At 54.9% G+C, this 19,374-nt stretch overlaps 2 protein-coding genes across 2 annotated transcripts; one reads left to right on the forward strand and one right to left on the reverse strand.

Annotated features, from left to right (window-relative positions):
• The first annotated feature begins 1,460 nt into the window (after positions 1-1,460).
• ctsf (cathepsin F) lies at positions 1,461-18,856 on the forward strand. The gene is made up of 25 exons (XM_069180359.1): positions 1,461-1,812; positions 3,428-3,544; positions 3,994-4,075; positions 4,415-4,485; positions 4,592-4,667; positions 4,804-4,917; positions 5,028-5,173; positions 5,493-5,589; positions 5,798-5,878; positions 5,977-6,096; positions 6,283-6,347; positions 6,621-6,711; positions 7,332-7,390; positions 7,978-8,049; positions 8,392-8,519; positions 9,933-10,067; positions 10,608-10,849; positions 11,229-11,358; positions 11,689-11,959; positions 14,563-14,643; positions 16,207-16,362; positions 16,539-16,647; positions 17,064-17,172; positions 17,471-17,533; positions 17,734-18,856. Exons 1-25 carry the CDS (start codon positions 1,570-1,572, stop codon positions 17,921-17,923), a joined length of 3,048 nt encoding a protein of 1,015 aa, XP_069036460.1. The 5' UTR covers positions 1,461-1,569; the 3' UTR covers positions 17,924-18,856.
• banf1 (barrier to autointegration nuclear assembly factor 1) lies at positions 9,161-14,581 on the reverse strand. Its single transcript, XM_069180506.1, has 3 exons — positions 14,472-14,581; positions 11,653-11,843; positions 9,161-10,748 (listed from the first exon to the last, which is right to left on the reverse strand). Exons 2-3 carry the CDS (start codon positions 11,776-11,778, stop codon positions 10,602-10,604), a joined length of 273 nt encoding a protein of 90 aa, XP_069036607.1. The 5' UTR covers positions 11,779-11,843; positions 14,472-14,581; the 3' UTR covers positions 9,161-10,601.
• Positions 18,857-19,374: the final 518 nt, after the last annotated feature.

Consider the following 19,374-nt stretch of genomic DNA (forward strand, 5'->3'; position numbering starts at 1 on the left):
ACTAATAGATCCCACTGGAGCACACAGGAGAGGAGAGTGTGTGCGCTCCCGGCCTGACGTGGAGAGGACTTTGGCCACTCCGTGTTCCTGTACGGAGAACTGTGGAGACGGATAGTAGCTCTCCCGGGACTTTCCCCAGGGAGGCCGTCATCCATCCGATACTGGATCCTGGATACCACACCCTGAGAGATAACTCCTGCTAAATCTGGCTCCTGTGCTAACTGGACATTCGTTAACTGCGGTGAGAGCCTCGTTAAGGGTGCCCCAGGGAATGAAGTGATTTAGGAAACAGAGAGGTAAAACACACAGACATATATAAATCGGGTTTATTAAACAGATCAACAGCCTGACTGGTGTTGCAACTGGTGTCAGTGGGCAGGTGGGGGTGCTCTTCCCACCCCTCAGACCGGGGGGGTTATAAAGCAGCACCCCGATGTGGTAACCTGGGTTACTGTGGTGTGGGAGACGCTGCTCTGCTGTCCCTTGGATGAGACACTGAACTGAGGTGCAGAATGACCACTGCGTCTCCCAGGTGGGGGCTGCTGGTGCAGAATGAACACCATGCGTCTCCCAGGTGGGGCTGCTGGTGCAGAATGAACACCGTGCGTCTCCCAGGTGGGGCTGCTGGTGCAGAATGAGCACCGTGCGTCTCCCAGGTGGGGCTGCTGGTGCAGAATGAACACTGTGCGTCTCCCAGGTGGGGCTGCTTGTGCAGAATGAACACCGTGCGTCTCCCAGGTGGGGCTGCTGGTGCAGAATGAACACTGTGCGTCTCCCAGGTGGGGCTGCTGGTGCAGAATGAGCACTGTGCGTCTCCCAGGTGGGGGCTGCTGGTGCAGAATGAGCACTGTGTGTCTCCCAGGTGGGGGCTGCACTTCAATGGGGGGTGAAGAAGGTCTCCTCCTATGTGTTTCGTGTGTGTGTGTGTGTGTCCATCACAGGACACACACACAGTCACACACACACACACACACCAGAGCCAGTTCTTCACCACAGCATGTCTTTGGACTCTGGCAAAGGAGAAAGATGAAGAGAGTTTGTGTGCATCTATCGCCACCTGCTGCTCCTTTTGGGCACAGCAGAGGAATCTGAAACTCCATATCTGCTCAGTCCCTCTTCTGAGGCTAATAGAATTATTGACTCAGTGTCACCTGCGTAATAAATCATTCATCCACTTTCATTCCGATTTTAATGGTTAGATAGCTGCTATATGCTATATAGGACATGTGTCTATATGTCCTTGTTATTTTTCACTTGACTGCTTACCTACCAGCCTTATCAGCGCCGCAAAGAAACAGCCCCAGTTTACCTAAGCTCAGTCACATGCAGACGAAGCCAAGGAGGAATGTTAAACGTTTTCACACGGTTTTTCAAAACGCATTACGTCACCGCAGTCGGCTACGCTCAAGCGCCATGTTTGTGAGGGGCAAAGCCTCCAGCAGACGGGGGAAAAAAAACAACCCGGCGTCGCCATATTCGTTGGGGGCAAATCCCTTTATCAGGAATCCGGGTCGTCCGCAGTTTCAGACGACGACAACAACAACAGAGAGGCACACGCAGAACAGAACCATGGATACTGGATCGTACCGGCGCCGAGGTCCACTTATTCTGATTCTCTACTTTATTCTTGGCTCGGTTCTGTCCCGGGAAGATGGGCTGGCGAAGGAGCGGCTGTTCGGAGCCGCGGTTCGGGTGTCGGGTTCCGACCCTGGTGTACAGAGGGCGGTCCGGTTCGCGGAAGAGCGTTACAACATGGGTTCGAACGGGATGTATCTGCGACGAATCAGCAGGATTGTTTCCGCCACCAAACAGGTACATCGATGACGTTTTGTTATTGAACCATAAATTCGATCAGCGTGTGAACTGCAGCTGTACAAAAGTACTGCAAACGAGCACGGTTATGTAAGTTACTAAACAGTCGTGGAGTTTTACTCTGGAGCTGTGAAAATCAAGAATACACATGCGCAACGCAACAGACTAGATCGTTATAAACCGACCAATCGATAAGTAATCAAGTTGATATAATTCCTTGAGCCCCTGAACAGTCCTGGTTACTCTGAGCTGTGTGTAAGATTCTGGTAAATATTGCCACAGTGAGATTAATGACATTCCGTTTTTAACTGGGATCCATGTTGTTTCTAATGATCTCACCGGTGCAAAGATTATTTTGACAGATCTGGACAAACAGGTGGACTGATCTACAGCTGCACAGAAGGACTGATGTACCTGTAGCTGGACGGTCAGATGGATTAATGTCTCTGCAGCCGGACAGACAGAAGGACTGATGTACCTGTAGCTGGACAGTCAGATGGATTAATGTCTCTGCAGCTGGACGGACAGAAGGACTGATGTCCTGTAGCCGGACAGTCAGATGGATTAATGTCTCTGCAGCCGGACAGACAGAAGGACTGATGTACTGTAGCTGGACAGTCAGATGGATTAATGTCTCTGCAGCCGGACAGACAGAAGGACTGATGTACTGTAGCTGGACAGTCAGATGGATTAATGTCTCTGCAGCCGGACAGACAGAAGGACTGATGTACTGTAGCTGGACAGTCAGATGGATTAATGTCTCTGCAGCCGGACAGACAGAAGGACTGATGTACTGTAGCTGGACAGTCAGATGGATTAATGTCTCTGCAGCCGGACAGACAGAAGGACTGATGTACTGTAGCTGGACAGTCAGATGGATTAATGTCTCTGCAGCCGGACAGACAGAAGGACTGATGTACTGTAGCTGGACAGTCAGATGGATTAATGTCTCTGCAGCCGGACAGACAGAAGGACTGATGTACCTGTAGCTGGACAGTCAGATGGATTAATGTCTCTGCAGCCGGACAGACAGAAGGACTGATGTCCTGTAGCTGGACAGTCAGATGGATTAATGTCTCTGCAGCCGGACAGACAGAAGGACTGATGTCCTGTAGCTGGACAGTCAGATGGATTAATGTCTCTGCAGACGGACAGACAGAAGGACTGATGTCCTGTAGCTGGACAGTCAGATGGATTAATGTCTCTGCAGCCAGACAGACAGAAGGACTGATGTACCTGTAGCTGGACAGTCAGATGGATTAATGTCTCTGCAGACGGACAGACAGAAGGACTGATGTCCTGTAGCTGGACAGTCAGATGGATTAATGTCTCTGAGGCTGGACGGACAGAAGGACTGATGTCCTGTAGCTGGACAGTCAGATGGATTAATATTCCTGCAGCTGGACGGACAGAAGGATGGATGTCCTGCAGCTGGACAGGAAGACCTGACAGCCCGTGACTGGCCAGTTGCAGACACGGACGGGCAGATAGATGGCTGTGCTGTGGGCTGGAGGTGTGTGATACCCCCTCTGACTGCGGCACGCAGGGCGCAGGAGCCTCTGTAAGGGATGGGGCTCGGTGAGCTAACGCGTGCGCTCATGTCCTGTGCATACAGGTGGCCAGAGGAGTGAGGTACAGGGTGCTGGTGGAAGTGGGGAACACCCCCTGCAAGAAATCGGCGCCGCCTGACCCCCAGCTCTGCCAGCTCGTCCTGGATCCCCACGCCCTGAAGGTATGGCGAGTACGAGCTGCCACAGGGTTTGGCCTCAGGACCCTAGGGAAGGAAACTGGGGGGGGGAAGCCGGAGGCAGTGAACCTCCACCATGTTGGCTCTGGAGTCTGGAGCGGCGATTAGAGCCAAGATGGCTGCCGCAGCACACTGATGTGGGGGAGGGCGGTGGAGAGTCAGGCCACCCGGTCGGGTCACAGGACTCTGAATCCTGTGACTCTGAAGACTCACAGCAGCGTGATTCACATTAAACACGCACGCCTGCAGCCCTGTGATAGCCTCTGATACTGACCCTAACTCTGTTCTTATCCAGTAACCTAACTCCAACCAGGCTCTCTGGATCCCCCTCACTCCCTGTCTCTAATCCGGGTTTTATTCCCAACCCTAATCCCAGCTGTAACTCTGCAGGCGCAGCTCCTGTGCGCACTGTGAGCCCGTGTTGATTTTTGCAGAGGGAGCTGTGCCTGTTTGAGGTGTGGGACATCCCGTGGGAGAGCAAGGCCAGTCTGCTGAAGCAGAAGTGCAAGCCAGCAGGTCAGACATACTCGCCTGCACACTGAGCGCACTGCTGAGGGTTGGTCACGAGATACAGCTCCACACACGTACACTGGCGTACATATACCATACACACTGCACAGCAGGTGTATCTGTCCAGTGCACACTGCACAGCTGGTGTGTTTACTGTATATACTGCACAGCTGGTGTATCTGTCCAGTGCACACTGCACAGCTGGTGTGTTTACTGTATATACTGCACAGCTGGTGAATCTGTCCAGTGCACACTGCACAGCTGGTGAAATATACTGTACTGTACTTCCTACTCAGAACTGTGACGGACAGACGGCTCTCCATCACAGTGCTTTGTGTGTTCCAGATGTTCCTGAAGAGTCCAGCCAAAAGGAGGACGTACCTGTCTCCCCTGTCCCAGCTGATCACCTGGAGCAGGTAACCCAGCCCCCTCAGCTGCAGTGGCAGAGGAAGTTGGTCAGCCAGCTCCCTGCTGGACTGCAGGTCCACCCTGATGCCTTTTTCTGGCCTCTTTCCTGTGCAGAATGAGTCGTCCCTCCTGCTGTCAGTGTTCAAGGACTTCGTGACCCAGTACAACAAGAGCTATGACACAGCCGAGGGTAGGATCTGTGGGGCCCTGAACACTTACCACACCCTCACCCTGAACACACTACCCACCTGAACACACTGGGCTCACACTGGCCCCCTACCCCCCCCCCTCTGTGCCCCTCTGACCACTCCCTGTTCTCCTCCCAGAAGCCCACAGGAGGTTCCGGATTTTTGCGGACAATCTGGAGACGGCCCGGAAGCTGCAGGCGCTGGACCAGGGATCCGCTGTATACGGGGTCACCAAGTTCAGTGACCTCACAGGTAACCGCCGGGCGGCTGTTCGAACCCAGAGCCCGCTTTCCTAAGCCTGAGCCTGACGGACGGATCCTTGGTGGGGTCACTAATCCAGCCGTGCGTCTGTCGCCCCCCAGAGGAGGAGTTCCAGTCCCTGTACCTGAACCCCCTCCTCGCCGCAGACCCCCTGCGGCCCATGAAGCAAGCCAGGGTCCCCCAGGAGCCTGCGCCGGCCTCCTGGGACTGGAGGGAGCACGGAGCGGTCAGCCCCGTCAAGGACCAGGTCAGGAGAGAGGGACGGAGACTGGACAGGACACGGGGAGAGAGGGACGGAGACTGGACAGGACACGGGGAGAGAGGGACACAAAGAGGGATGGAGACTGGACAGGACACAGAGAAAGAGAGGGATGGAGACTGGACAGGACACAGGGAGAGAGGGACACAGAGAAAGAGAGGGATGGAGACTGGACTTCACGGGGAGAGAGGGACGGAGACTGGACAGGACACGGGGAGAGAAGCAGATGGACAGAGACAGGACACACAAAGGGTGGACAGACAGGGACAGGCACTTGAAATGGGCACTGTCGCGTCTGTGTCTGCAGGGCATGTGTGGGTCCTGCTGGGCGTTCTCTGTGACGGGCAACATCGAGGGCCAGTGGTTCCTGAAGACCGGGAAGCTCATGTCTCTGTCGGAGCAGGGTGCGTCTCCCTCTGTCCTCTGTCCCTCTCTGTGTCCTTCTGTCTCCCTCTTGTGTGCTGCTACCTCTCTCTCCTCTTTCTCTCTCCGTGTCCTGCTTTCTCTCTCTGTCCTCTGCTTCCCTCTGTGTCCTGCTGTCTCTCTCTGTCCTCTGCCCCTCTCTGTGTCCATCTGTTTGTCTCTGTGTGGTGACCAGTGCCTGTCCTGCAGAGCTGGTGGACTGTGACAAGCTGGACCAGGCCTGTGGAGGAGGGCTGCCCAGCAACGCCTACGAAGCCATCGAGAAACTGGGTGAGAGCTCATCCGAGCCAGGGAGGGAGGGACAGAGGGACGGGGAGAGGGGAGGATTCCTAAGGGATGACTGATCTCCCGGTGTCCCGACACTGCAGGGGGTCTGGAGACGGAGACGGACTACAGCTACAAGGGACACAAGCAGGCCTGTGGATTCTCCTCTGGGAAGGTGGCGGCCTACATCAACAGCTCTGTGGAGATCTCCAAGGACGAGACAGGTGGGCCAGAGACTGACAGGGAGAGAGAGACAGGGGGTACAGGGACAGACAGGGAGAGAGAAACAGGTGGGACAGACAAATGGGGAGAAAGACAGGAGGTACAGAGGCCGGGAGGGAGAGAGACAGGGGGTACATGGACGGGGGGGTGAGGGAGGAGAGCCGTCTGAGACCTGTGCTGTCTTTCAGACATGGCGGCCTGGCTGGCGAAGAATGGACCCATCTCTGTGGCTCTCAATGCTTTTGCCATGCAGGTACTGTGTCTGTGTCTGTGTGAGGGGGGTCCCGTCTGCACAGTGGGGGGGGGTCCTCAGTGCGCCCCTGCCCAGTGGGCACAGGTCACCATTAAAACGCCCATTTCCCCTGAGGGCTCGGAGATCAAGAAGAGCAGACCGCTTAATTAGTTAATTGGTCAGTAACTCACAGGTGCTCCTGGTTCTCGGAAACCGGTAGGGGCTCACTGGACTGGGGGCGCCCCAGTGCGTCTACAGTATTGAGGTCTCATCTGGCTCCCTCTGTGTGCCCAGTTCTACAGGAGGGGCATCTCTCACCCCCTCAGGATCTTCTGTAACCCCTGGATGATCGACCACGCCGTGCTGCTCGTGGGCTATGGACAGCGTAAGTCTCCGTTCCCGCCAGCCGCTCTTCCTGGGCGTGAATCGCGGTAGTGACTCGTTGTGCGAGGATGGCGGTGTGGTCTGGTCTTAAGGGGTTGATCAGGTCGGCCCAGTCCATCACTGGGCCACCAGCTCGTCCCCATTGTGGACAAGGCACTGTCTCGGGAAGGCGGGGAGTACTGCACACTGGTCCGCGTTGTAGGAACTCGCCTCCAGACTCGGAGACAGCTTCTTCCCACAGACTGGCAGATTCCCGAATCCTCCCCCGACCTCCGATTCACACCGGTGTTTCTGTTGCACAACTGCTGGTGTTGAGTTTTGTTTAAGATGTGTGTTATTTGACTTTGCTGCTGCTGCTGCTGTTCTGTGATTAAGCTCGTTTCCTTAATGTCTTTGTATTGGAACATACGTGCAAAATAAGCACTTCTGCGCACTTCAAGTTTAACTTGTGCACAAGACAAATCAACTTAACTCTGCACTCATTTCCCCCGGGCTGAGCAGCTGTTAAACAGTTAAACTTCTGCCTGTAATGTTTCTAGAGAGAGGGGCTGGAACAAGTGATCTTTAAAACCTGGAGTGGACCGGACTGCTGTGACAAGGAATCTGTTGTTTTATTTCCAGGCAAAGGAATCCCATTCTGGGCCATCAAGAACAGCTGGGGAGAGGACTATGGAGAGCAGGTGGGAGAGATTTTTAAGTTGTTTTTCATAGTGCACTGCCAAGAGGTTTATATAGGGCACACTGTACCCCTACAGTCCAGAGCCCACCGGTCCGGTCTGGGTCACGCTGTACCCCTACAGTCCAGAGCCCGCCGGTCCAGTCTGGGTCACGCTGTACCCCTACAGTCCAGAGCCCGCCGGTCCAGCCTGGGTCACGCTGTACCCCTACAGGCCAGAACCCGCCGGTCCAGTCTGGGTCACGCTGTACCCCTACAGTCCAGAGCCCGCCGGTCCAGTCTGGGTCACACTGTACCCCGACGGTCCAGAGATCGCTGGTCCGGTTCAGGAGCACACTGTGATCAGGATTCTCCACGATGCCACCTGGGTGCAGGCTGGGGATTAGCTACCCTGGGTTCTCTCAGCAGCGCAGGGCGTGGGGGGAGTCCCAGTGCCCCCTGCAGGCTCGTTAGGGGGGAAGGGGGAGGGACTGAAGGATTCAAAACTGTTTCCAAGCTGCTCTCTCTGCAGCTTAAAAACAGGAACAGGGGTTCGAGGAAGCCCCTTCAATCCAGGGGGATCTGACCTCTTCCTTCTCTGTGTCCTCGCAGGGCTACTACTACCTGTACCGAGGGGCCCGGCTGTGCGGGATAAACCGGATGTGCTCGTCCGCGGTCGTGGACTAACGCCGCCGGCGCGGGATCGGGGAGCAGGAGCAGGGGGGGGAGGGTTTTTTTGGGAAGGAGCTCGGGTGAGGGGTCCACCACCGCTCCCGCTTGCAGTGACACATCACCCCAAGGCTGGCAGATGGCTCCCCTTCCCATCCTGCCCCTCTCTCCGCCGCACCCAGCCAGCCCGGCTCGTAGGGAGCGTCCAGTTCATCCCCGGATCTTATCCCGCTGTTCGTCGGAACGCCAGGGTCTGGGGCATCTTCCTGTTTGGAACCTGGTGCTTAGCGTCTGTGAACACACAGGATGGGAGGAGTACCTGGTGTGAACCCTGTCCCCCGTCTCTGGGTATCGGAGCTCCCTGGTGGGTGGGTGGGCGGGCAGCAGCGCCGCCTAGTGGGCGCCTGCAGAAGGGCGAGACGGGAACATGGGAGCCCGCTCTCGCTGGGCATGCTGGTAGTGAAACATGGGTTCGAGGGATACAGGTCGAAGGCAGTGGGTTTTAGTGCCGCTGCCACACAGCTCTTACCTCCTGGGTTCCATTTAATAATAATAATTAATAATTAATTGCTTACACTTATATAGCGCTTTACTAGACACTCCCCTCAAAGTACTTTACAGGTAATGGGGACTCCCCTCCACCCCCACCAATGTGCAGCCCCACCTGGATGATTTAGGCTTGGGGGAACCTTCTGGGTTGAGCCTGCATGTTCCCTCTATCCTCCCACCCTGCCCAGAGATGGGGTTATAGATAACTAGCTTCTCTAATTCAGGTGGCGAGAGGCTAGCGCCCCCCGCCGGCCATAGTTCCTTTCCGCGCCCTGTGCTTCCGGCGCTAGGCTCTCGTGTGCCGGGACGCTAAACCGGGAAGGAGCAGGATGAAGGGAAATCGGGCCTTTTCATTCAAATGACCTTTCTGCGGGAGGGGTGGAAGAAGGCAGAGAGAGAAGCAAGAAATAAAAGGAGTAAAAGACCTGTGATTGTGGTCCAGTCGGGTCCCTGTGTCTCCATTCACTTTTTATTATTTATTTTTCGGCCTGACATCTCATTTTCTGCTTTTAATGGTCCAAAACGCGCACACTCTGCTGCCAAAAAAAAAACAACAACAGCCCACAACCAGACGATCTCATCTCACTTCAGTTTATTTAAAAAAAATAAAATGGAACCAATCAAATCAAAGTGATGCCCTCCTGTTCCAAGTGCCTTTGTTTAAAATAGGAGTCGTTTCTCTTCACAGTAACCGAGGAACAGGACCCCTTGTGTCAGTTTCAAGCCAGCTGGGTAAGGCCCGCTGAAAAGGTGGGGAGCGGACGCCAGCACCGGGGAAACTGGGTTTGTCCCGGATCCCCCAAGCGTTCCGGGCGACAATATTCCCCACGGGCTGAACCTCTCCCCCCACAGTTTGAAAACTGCCCCCCACCCCCCACCTTCTTTGTATGAACTGAAAGATAAAACAACTCTTCAAGAACTGTTCATTCATTGCTAATCAAATCATCCATCAGCTCCCAGATGGGCGCAGGAACGTGCTAGTTGCCCCTAACGACCCTAAACATATCCAAAGGGACGTCTTTTCGGTCCTGTCTGCCTCACTGGTTGTGTGATTTTAGCTGGAAGAGTCCCCGATTCTCCCCCTACTGCCCTGCGTTCTCACACCCTGCACATCTCAACCACACTGGAAAACGTTTTCACACGTCTAGATTGGGGAAAATACATTCCCGCAATGGACACGGATGCGGATAATTCTAAAAGGCGGAGCTAAACGGACACCAGGTTAAAAACTCCATAGCGTGACTGAAGAGAAAGATCCTCCCTGGCAATGCTGGATGCTGGAAACGCCGGTCTCTTATTTTTTCACTTTTTTGTTCAATGACCTCCCTCTGGCCTCTACCACCGTCCAGATCTAGCAAGGACAGCAACCTGCCCCCCCCAGCTGCCCCGCGGCCTGACGCAGCCCAGGCTCGTAAGACTCCTGGGAAGGCTCGGGCACCGCAGGCGTCTCCAAATAATACCGGGGCGGGCAGCCTCAGGGACCGGTCGGGGGGGGGGAATCTGTCCCCGGGGGCCAATTTCGGTCCTGGCCTTGATCACCCGGATTGCCTTGGAATTCATTCCCATCGTTTCTTGTCCAATCATAACCCAACCACCCCCCCCACCCCAACAGCAGCTTGGCAACAACGCAGTAGGCAGAGCCCGAGAAATAACGAGGTTTAAAACAGTGACTGGGCAGACAGAGGGGGGGGGGGGGGGGCAGAGGGGGCAGGGGGATCGGCTGTGTGTGGGGGGGGGCAGTTTTGGGGGTGGCCTGGGTTGGGTAAGGGGGCACAGCAAAGGCACAAACCAACCCCCCCCCTACCCCCCCCACAGGCCTCGGATCACGACACAAAAACACCACGAAGGATAAAAACCCGGATTTAAATCTATTTTTTGACCCCCCCTCCCCCACCACCACCTTAAAATAAAATAACCCGGCAGAGCCTAAAACCTGACACAGAAGTGGAGGAAGAGAAGAGGGAAGGGGTGAGGGGGCGAGGGGGCGGCAGGCGCCCCCCCCAGGCGGCCCCGCGGTGCTACAGGAAGGAGTCGCACCATTCCTTCAGACAGCTGAAGCAGTCGGACTGCTGCTTGGCGTTGGCGCCGCAGACGTCCTTCAGCCAGTCCCGGAACAGCTCCTCGTCCTTCCGCAGCAGCAGGAACTGGCCCAGCACCACGTACGCCTGGAGCAGGGGGAGGAGACGCCACGTGAGGACACGAGGGAGTCGCGACCTCTGCCAGAACCCCGGGCCGATCCGAAGGCTCTGGATCCCACAGCTTACGGGTGTGCTCCCACACTCTTTCCTGACCTGCTCCGGAGACCCCTCCCTCCACAGGCTTGGACGGAAGGAAAGGGATTTCAAAATCCTGGGAGTGGAGGGGGGGGGGGGGGGGGGGGGGAGGCTGTGGACAAAGTTGGCTGGAGGGGCGACATTTCTCGGGGAAATGTGGCCGGAGCTCTGGCTCTCCGGGAATCCTCCCGGGAACGTCGGAATGAGAATCCGGGATCGTCGGCAGCTGTTCCGAGCCGGGAACAGCCGGCACCCTCCCGGCAGCCGCTAAACCCTGGAGCGGCCGAGCCGGCCCGGCAACGGTGCTGCAGCGTCACTGCGGACGGGGGACAAGAGCTCGCCCTCCCTTGTGCTGTCCGGTGTGTCTTACAGGTCCCCCCGAATCAGGGGTCCCCCTGCCCCAGCTCTGGGGAGCCCCAGTCCAGTCAGTCTTACAGGTCACCCTGGACCAGGGGTCCCCCAGCCCCGGTCCTGGGGAGCCCCAGTCCAGTCAGTCTTACAGGTCACCCTGGACCAGGGGGTCCCCCAGCCCCGGTCCTGGGGAGCCCCAGCATGGTCAGTCTTACAGGTCCACCTGAATCAGGGGGTCCCCCAGTCCGGTCAGGCTTACATGTCCCCCTGAATCAGGCGTCTCCAGTCTCTGCTTCACTGAAGCGTCCGCAGTGGTCAGTGTATGCATACGCGCCTCTCTGTCCGACTGCTGTACTGTAAAGCACCCTTATATAGCGAGAGGCGCTATATAAACCACAGGCGCCCCGAGGACGAGACCGGCCCCCCCTCCCCGAACCCCGCTCACCTTGTCGAAGCCCCTCTCCTCCAGCCTCTTGCCCAGGACCTCCCCGATGCCCGCCAGCGCCATCACGGGCTTCTCGCCCATGGGCTCCGCCACGAAGGCGCGGTGCTTCTGCGATGTCGACGACATGCTGTGCGTCCTGCCCTCTGCGTCTCGGCCTCCCTCTCTCTCTCTCTCTCTCCGCCCCGGGCAGCCTGCGCAGAGGCCAGACTCGTCACCACACAGCCGGGTCTCCGGAAACACCCGGAGCGGGCCAGCCATCCGGGGGGGAGCCGGAGCCTATCCCAGCAAGCAGTGGGCTCCAGGCGGGGTACACCCTGGACAGGACGCCAGTCCATCACAGGACACACACACACTGACACACACACTCACCCTGGACGCCAGTCCATCACAGGACACACACACACTGACACACACACTCACCCTGGACGCCAGTCCATCACAGGACACACACACATTGACACACACACACACGGACACACACACACACGGACACACACACACACGGACACACACCCTGGATGGGACGCCAGTCCATCACGGGACACACACACACTGACACACACACTCACTCACCCTGGACGCCAGTCCATCACGGGACACACACACACTGACACACACACACACTCACCCTGGACGCCAGTCCATCACGGGACACACACACACTGACACACACACTCACCCTGGACGCCAGTCCATCACAGGACACACACACATTGACACACACACACACACACACAGACAGACAGACAGACAGACAGACAGACAGACAGACAGACAGACAGACAGACAGACAGACAGACAGACAGACAGACAGACAGACAGACACACAGACAGACACACAGACACACACACACACACACACACACACACACACACACACACCCTGGATGGGACGCCAGTCCATCACGGGACACACACACACTGACACACACACTCACTCACCCTGGACGCCAGTCCATCACGGGACACACACACACTGACACACACACTCACTCACCCTGGACGCCAGTCCATCACGGGACACACACACACTCACTCACACCAGGGGCAGTTTTCCCAGGAGCCACCACCACGTCTTTGGATTGTGGGAGGAAACTAAAGGCAAACTCGGGGAGGACATGCGAACTCCACGCAGACAGCACAGCAGCCCAGGTCTGGAATTGAACCCGGGGCCCCGGCGCTGTTCCGCCATGCCCCCCCCGGACTGGATCGATTAAATGGAAGCTGAGATGATCTTTCATGGTGGTGTCCAGCCCGGTAACACAACAGAAACAGACGAACGTCGGCAACAAAGAATTCAGGAGGGCAGCGTTTGAGCAGATAAGAGCCCAGCAGCAGCCTTGCTCGGGAACGAGACTGTAGAGGGGGACGAAGGTCCTCCTGAGTCTAGTGGCACAAAGGCGGCTCCCCTGGTTCTCAGTGGAGAGGGGGAGCCCGACTCTCCCTCATGCTCTGAGCACCCCTTACAAACCCCTCCCATCTGCAGGGGGGGGGGGGGGGGGCAGTTAGGTTGGTCTGATTCGCACCAATGATTTTGCCCCTGATCCACACTCATTTCCCTCCCGATACCGATGTTGCCAAAGCCAGCAAGGTTCAGTAAACCAGTTGCAGAAAAGCACTGAAATACTCCTGCCTTGACGAAGCAGACTTCCCCGTACCGGGAGTCTGGGTGCCAGCAGTCCTGCCTGGTTTTCTGTAACGGTGAGAGGAGGGGATAAAATGAGCTGTCCAGCCCAGCCCGTTATCAGCACTGCAGCAGGAGGGGGGACACGAGGGTACCCCCGTATCCTACTGCCCATCCCGAAAGTAAATAAAAACTCCCATTCGCACAGCAGCGGAGCAAGGCCGGAGCCCGACCACCCTGTCTCTCGGAATGAATGAGCTCTCCACGGTCACGCTCCCGAGGACAGTGGCCTCCAGCACACTGCTTCACCAGCGACCCAGAGCCGACGCTCACTGGAACCAACAGGGAAGGGGGAGGGGGTTCTTTACCCACAGGGTGGCAGGAGAGTGGAACAAGCTACCCGGCCAGGCTGGCGATGCCAACGCCGATAAACTGGCAACTTTCAAGAAACTTTAGGACGAGATCCACAGACAGATCATCTACTCACTACCCACGTGTGGATGTGCTGAGTAGCCTAGATTGTCACCTCTCGAACTTCTAGTTATCACAGCAAACCTCTCAGTGTAAAAAGAAAAAAAAAAGACTTGTGAAGATCTTGGTGCTTTCGCACACGAATTCCCCACTCTCAATAGCCCGGACGAATGTGTTTCACAACGGGTTTTCCCAGAACCCGGCGCAACACAGTGTCCCCGCCCCGTACAGCCTAAAAAAAATCCGCACATTCACTGAACACCCCAGCTTTTCCAAAGCCGAGACCCCGTCTCCCGGGCCCCAGGGGAATGGAGCAGGAGCAGGAGCCGGGACCGTGACAGCGGGCGGCCCAGCTCGGGTCGGAACCGGCTCCACACGGCCAGTGAAGAGAGACGCTGTGCGTTTGTAAGCGCCGCCAAAGTCAGCCCGACAACTGCTTAAACTCAAGAAGCCGCAGAAACCGAATCCCCAAGCTAGATCTAGCAACAAACACAAAACCGCTCGTCCGCCCACAGGCATCGCCGAACACACCGTGCTGCCACACCGTCTCAGAAAACGACAATTATTTCTCTTCATCCTTCAGAACCCCAAGTTAGGATAACGCACTGAAAGCATCCCCACATCCATAGCGTTCTCGTTATAAGGCCACTGTCGGTCCCACTACGAGGTAACCGAGCAGAAGCACACAAAACAAAATCAGCGAAGCTGATACTGAATTGTTTACCTTTTGGTAAAGCCGAAAGGAGTGAGTTTTTAACGTTTTCAAGCAGCTCCTCGCTTGCGCCGCACTTACAACATCCGCTCTCGAGTCCCAGCACAACTTCCTGATCCCGCCAACCCCCTCCCCGCCCCGCCCCTTCCGCTTCCGGCGGCCCATCCCCATGGCAACAGGGCAAGTCGGGGTTTGGCGTCCGATGGTTCCCCCCTCCCCACTTTTATTGAACATCAACTGATGTAAACAAAAGAGAAAATATAAGAGAGAGAAAAAAAACACTCACGATACGCTGCCAGAGGGTAATTGCAAATTTCAACACAATAACTTGAAATGTTTATATACTTCAAGTGTGTTTTTTTGCCTTGTTTTTCACGTTTTTCCTGGAGCTTAAATAATAATGCATTTCTACCTTGTCAGTTTTAAAAGAGGGAGAACATTGGACCACTTTGTTTTGTGAATATGACATCTACACAGTATTACAAAGTACGGTAGTGGTGGTGGGGGTCTTCTACATTTAAAGTTTACACGTTGGCATTTACCGACGCAGTCTAAGTTGTAATTAATGATATTAACCTTCACCTTCGAATTACAAAACAGAAATACTAAAAATATATTTACTGTAATACTATGACCAGTCCATTTAAAATGTAAACAGTTGTTAACTGAACTCCTAGCTCAAGTCTTGATTCTTTAAATTTGTGAAGAATGTCTTATAATAAAATATTAGCTTATAATTATAGCCTTATTATTAAGATATGATTGTTGTTAATGTATAATGGGAAGATCATGCTTTAAGACAATTACCTTCTGAATGTGTAAAGACGTTTATATCTTATACCTTGCACTGAAAATGGAGCTGCATACGCTCTTAAGGAATAGTAATACAGTCCCCGCCTTAAGCCCTGTGTTTTTCAGGCGAGTTTGGGTCTGTTATGTCCCGGTCTCCTTAAAGACAAGCGTTTTACTGGCTGACGGATAAACCTGGAACGAATTAGCTGTGTTCGCAGTGCCTGGGGGGACAGGAGTTCGGTGCTGTACAGGAAGTTGAGGTGATCGCTGACGCACGCGTTCTCCGTTTCCGACGTGTGGAAGTTTGTGGGGGAAATTCGCTGTGCAGACGAGAAAAAACAGCTTTTTCAGACAAGACTTCACCGACGATCACATATGCACACGAGAAAAGAACGACCCAGCATTATTTTTCTTCAAGGTACACACACGGGGTGACATAGGCTGCCCGGAGGAGGGTGTCTTTGCTGGTTGTTTCTAGAAACATCCACACATTCCCTTCAAGAAAACAACTTTTTTTTAGCACGTTTTTGTAGTTATATCGAATAATCTGCGTTTCTCCGTGTTGTATATTGAGGCAAGCGGGAGTAATTCTCATCGATAGAAACCTTCACGATTCGGTTGTGTTTGACCGAAGTCCGTGGTCAGGACAGGCGGATCACTGTCGGCCGTAAATTTCCCACAAAACGTAAGTAAAACACTTCGAAATACGTTTCTTATCGGGCTGAGGATGGGGCTATTGATAATGTGATCTTGAACACGAAAATGCAGGGGCTCGAATGTTTTCGGTCGTATTTGAACATTGCACACCTAGTTAACGGACTGATGTCTTCATTCTCTGTGGGTATTGAGAAATATTTGTGAGCGTCACAAACGGATTGTGTCTTCGCATTGACCGGGGGTCTCGGGGGAGCGTGTGCGTGGAAGCGGTCTCGGTGACCCATCCTCCCGTCTCCAGGCTCCAGTCCGGGTCTCGCCCACGCGGTACGCCTTCCCGAGCCACCACGGAGCCGCAGAGGCGCTCGCGATGTCGCAGGCCACCAAGCGCAAGCACGTGGTGCAGGAGGTGCTGGGAGACCACGTCACCCCGACCGGCCGCCAGCAGATCGTGAGGGTGAGGCGCCCGAGCACGTCAAGGATCTGTCAAGCGTCTGCTCATTGCAAGCCCATTATACCCATTAAGCTATTAGAGAGAGAGTCTTTAGTATTCATTTAGGACAAACAATGGAATCCATTTCTTTACACAGAGAGTTGCGGGGGTCGGGATATCATGTTCTTTGTCTCCGGCAGGTTCTGGGATCCCCTGGGAACAACCTCCATGAGGCAGAGACTGCGCAGGGGGAGCGATTCCTGGTCAGCATGCCCACCAAGTTCAGGAAGAACATCTGGATCAAGAGAGGTACCCCTGTCTCTCTCTCTCTCTCTTCTTCTCCTCTGTGCTCCTGTCTCTCCCCCTCTCCTCTGTGCCTCTGTTTCTCCCTCTAGTGGGGCAGGTTATTGAGTCAAACGGATGATGAGCGAGTCAGCCATCCGGTTGCTGTGTCCTGTCGGTCAGGCAGGCTGCCAGACAGAAAGACAGGGAGGTCCTCACCATCTTTGAGTCTTTACCTCTCTCTCTTACCTCCATTTCACCTTCTCTACCTCTGTTTTTACTCCCTGCCTGTCCTTTTAAACTTTTTTTTTCCCCCCTTGGGGGAGGGCGGAAAAAACCTTTTAAGGTGAGAAGTGATGAAATATTGACAATGTTGTTCTTGGACTTTGTCCTCCGGTTTTTGACTTGTACTTCCTCTCTTCGCTCTCTCTCTCTCCCGCCAGGGGACTATCTGATTGTGGAGCCCATAGAGGAAGGGGAGAAGGTGAAAGGAGAGATCGTCTTCATCCTGTACAAGGACCACATCCGACAGCTCAGGAAAGAGGGAGCCTGGTGAGACCCCCCGTCATTCCTCTGTTCCCTCCTCTTCTTCCTGCTTTTCCAGCTGTGGAGAGCAGGAGGCAGCTCACGCACACGGGAGGAGCCGTTTGGCTCATCTAGTCCGTTTGGATTAGACCCGATTCCCCCCCCCGATTCTTCCTGAAACTCCTCTGCTGGTCGCATCTGCGGTGACTCCGCACGCTTCCGATCTGGGATCCTGGTCGCCTCCAGTCTTTCCGAACTGTGACCGCGGCCTAGACGCCTAGGGGGCATTGAATTCCCTCTGTCTTCTCCCTCTGTCCCGTCCCAGGCCTGCAGGATTCCCGGGAGAGGAGGCGCCGGGCGAGGAGCGAGCCGGCAGCGACGAGGGCAGGTGAGGGCCAGCTGCATACGAGGGGTGCGGGGGGGGGGGGGGCGCTCGAGGTGTTAAAGAGTCTTATTTGTGACGTGGGACCTGGTTGCCACAGAGCGGTCCCACCGTGTCGTCCTGGGGTCAGGCTGGGTCGGAACGGGTCAGGAGGCACCCCCCCGGGCAAATTAAAAGAGCCATTGGACTTTCTGTTCCTCGGGCAGGGGCGGCGCAGAGGGACAGCGGGGGCGCGAGGAAGAGGAGGAGGAGGACGGGAGCACCGACTCGGAGGACGACGGAGACCTGTTCGTGAACACGAACCGGGTCAACTACCATTACAGCGAGAGCGAGGGCGACTCAGACTCCGAGGGAGCCGAGGAGGAGGAGGAGGACGGATCAGAGGGGAAGGACTGAGATATCCCTCACCATACCCTCCCCCCTCTCTCCCTCTTCGACCCACCCCTCACACGGGGGGGGGGCAACTTTACTGTGCGGGCTGGTCCTGTGCCCAGCCCTGAACCCATACACACCCGTGACAGCACCCGGCATGAAAGAGAGCAGGCACAAACCCCCTCAGGGGCCTGGTGTGTGCCGTGCGCTGGAGTTGTGGGGAAAAACGCGAGGGGGTGTGGGTTCTGTGTGGAGGTGGTGGGGGGTGTAGATGGGGGGGTGGGGAGGAGCCCGTTTTCGAACAAGATTTGCTCTGCCGTTTCAGCGTACAGCAGACCAGGGCTCCTCACTCCTGCCACTGCGGATCCATGGGGGATCTTCTGGCTGCTGATGACTTAATTGAATCAATTAGTGTCTTAATGAGTCTTGCATTTCAGCCACTTCCAGGTCTTTAAATCGTGGAGGGGTTAGAAGCCCTTATAAAAACCCTTCTATATATCGATATGGGCTGGGGACTGCAGGCCGACGGGCCTGGATCTGCTGTAGTCCCCAGTGGAAGGAATTCAACCCTTCTCAGCCTGTTTCTCTGGCTTCTCTTCCACAGCTGCTCTAGTTCCATGACAACTAACAATTTTCCTTTTTTTTTTTGGCCTGCATAACTTTTTAGTTACAAGAATCTAGGGGGCGACCAACTGTTAAAAGACCCTATTTAAAATCCTAGATCTGTAACACCTAAAAACGTTGACTTGTGTTGGAACAGAAAGCTTGAAACTGCCCTACTGTAATGATTGGGACAGCTGAATTAGAACTCTGAGTGATGACCAATAATGCTTTGTAATCATTTCTGAAGTCCTCCCTGTGGAGACAGTGGATATGTATACTGCTGAAGCAATTCATTTTTTTTTTGTCTGTACCAGACAGCAAGTGTGTTTAATTAATAAAACATTTTTAAAGAGGTGCAAACTTTCCTGACTGAAAACTTTAGAAGAGTAATTGTATAAAAATGTGTAATCCAACCTATTCTATCATCAACACATGCTGATATTTACTTAGTGTAGGACAGGTGAGGGATATTTCTTTTTCAGTCTACTGAACACTCGTTCCAGTTGAGATCACCAGAACTGGAGGCCTGCTCTCTGGCTTTGAGTCACTCTGAACCGCCCCTTTCACAGGATGAGGAATACTGGAGTAAGAGTGGGATTAAGGCAGGAGTTCCCGAGCCTGCTCCTTGGTGACCCACACCCTCCTGCTGCTGCGTGTTCCAGCCCAGCCCGCAGTTACACAGTCGAGCCCTTTATCGAGTTAGTGATAACGAGATGTTTGTTCCCCGATCTTACACCTGTTGGAGCTGTAACTATTCCTCTGTCCTAAAGTCTAATTATTCCAACACGGCAACATCGTCGATGAAGTCGGGCTTCAGGTATCTACAGGAGGGAGTGAAGACCAGCAGGAGCAGGACCGGGAACAGCCCGATG

The sequence above is a fragment of the Lepisosteus oculatus genome, chromosome 18 (assembly GCF_040954835.1).
Source record: "Lepisosteus oculatus isolate fLepOcu1 chromosome 18, fLepOcu1.hap2, whole genome shotgun sequence".
Taxonomy (NCBI): domain Eukaryota; kingdom Metazoa; phylum Chordata; class Actinopteri; order Semionotiformes; family Lepisosteidae; genus Lepisosteus; species Lepisosteus oculatus.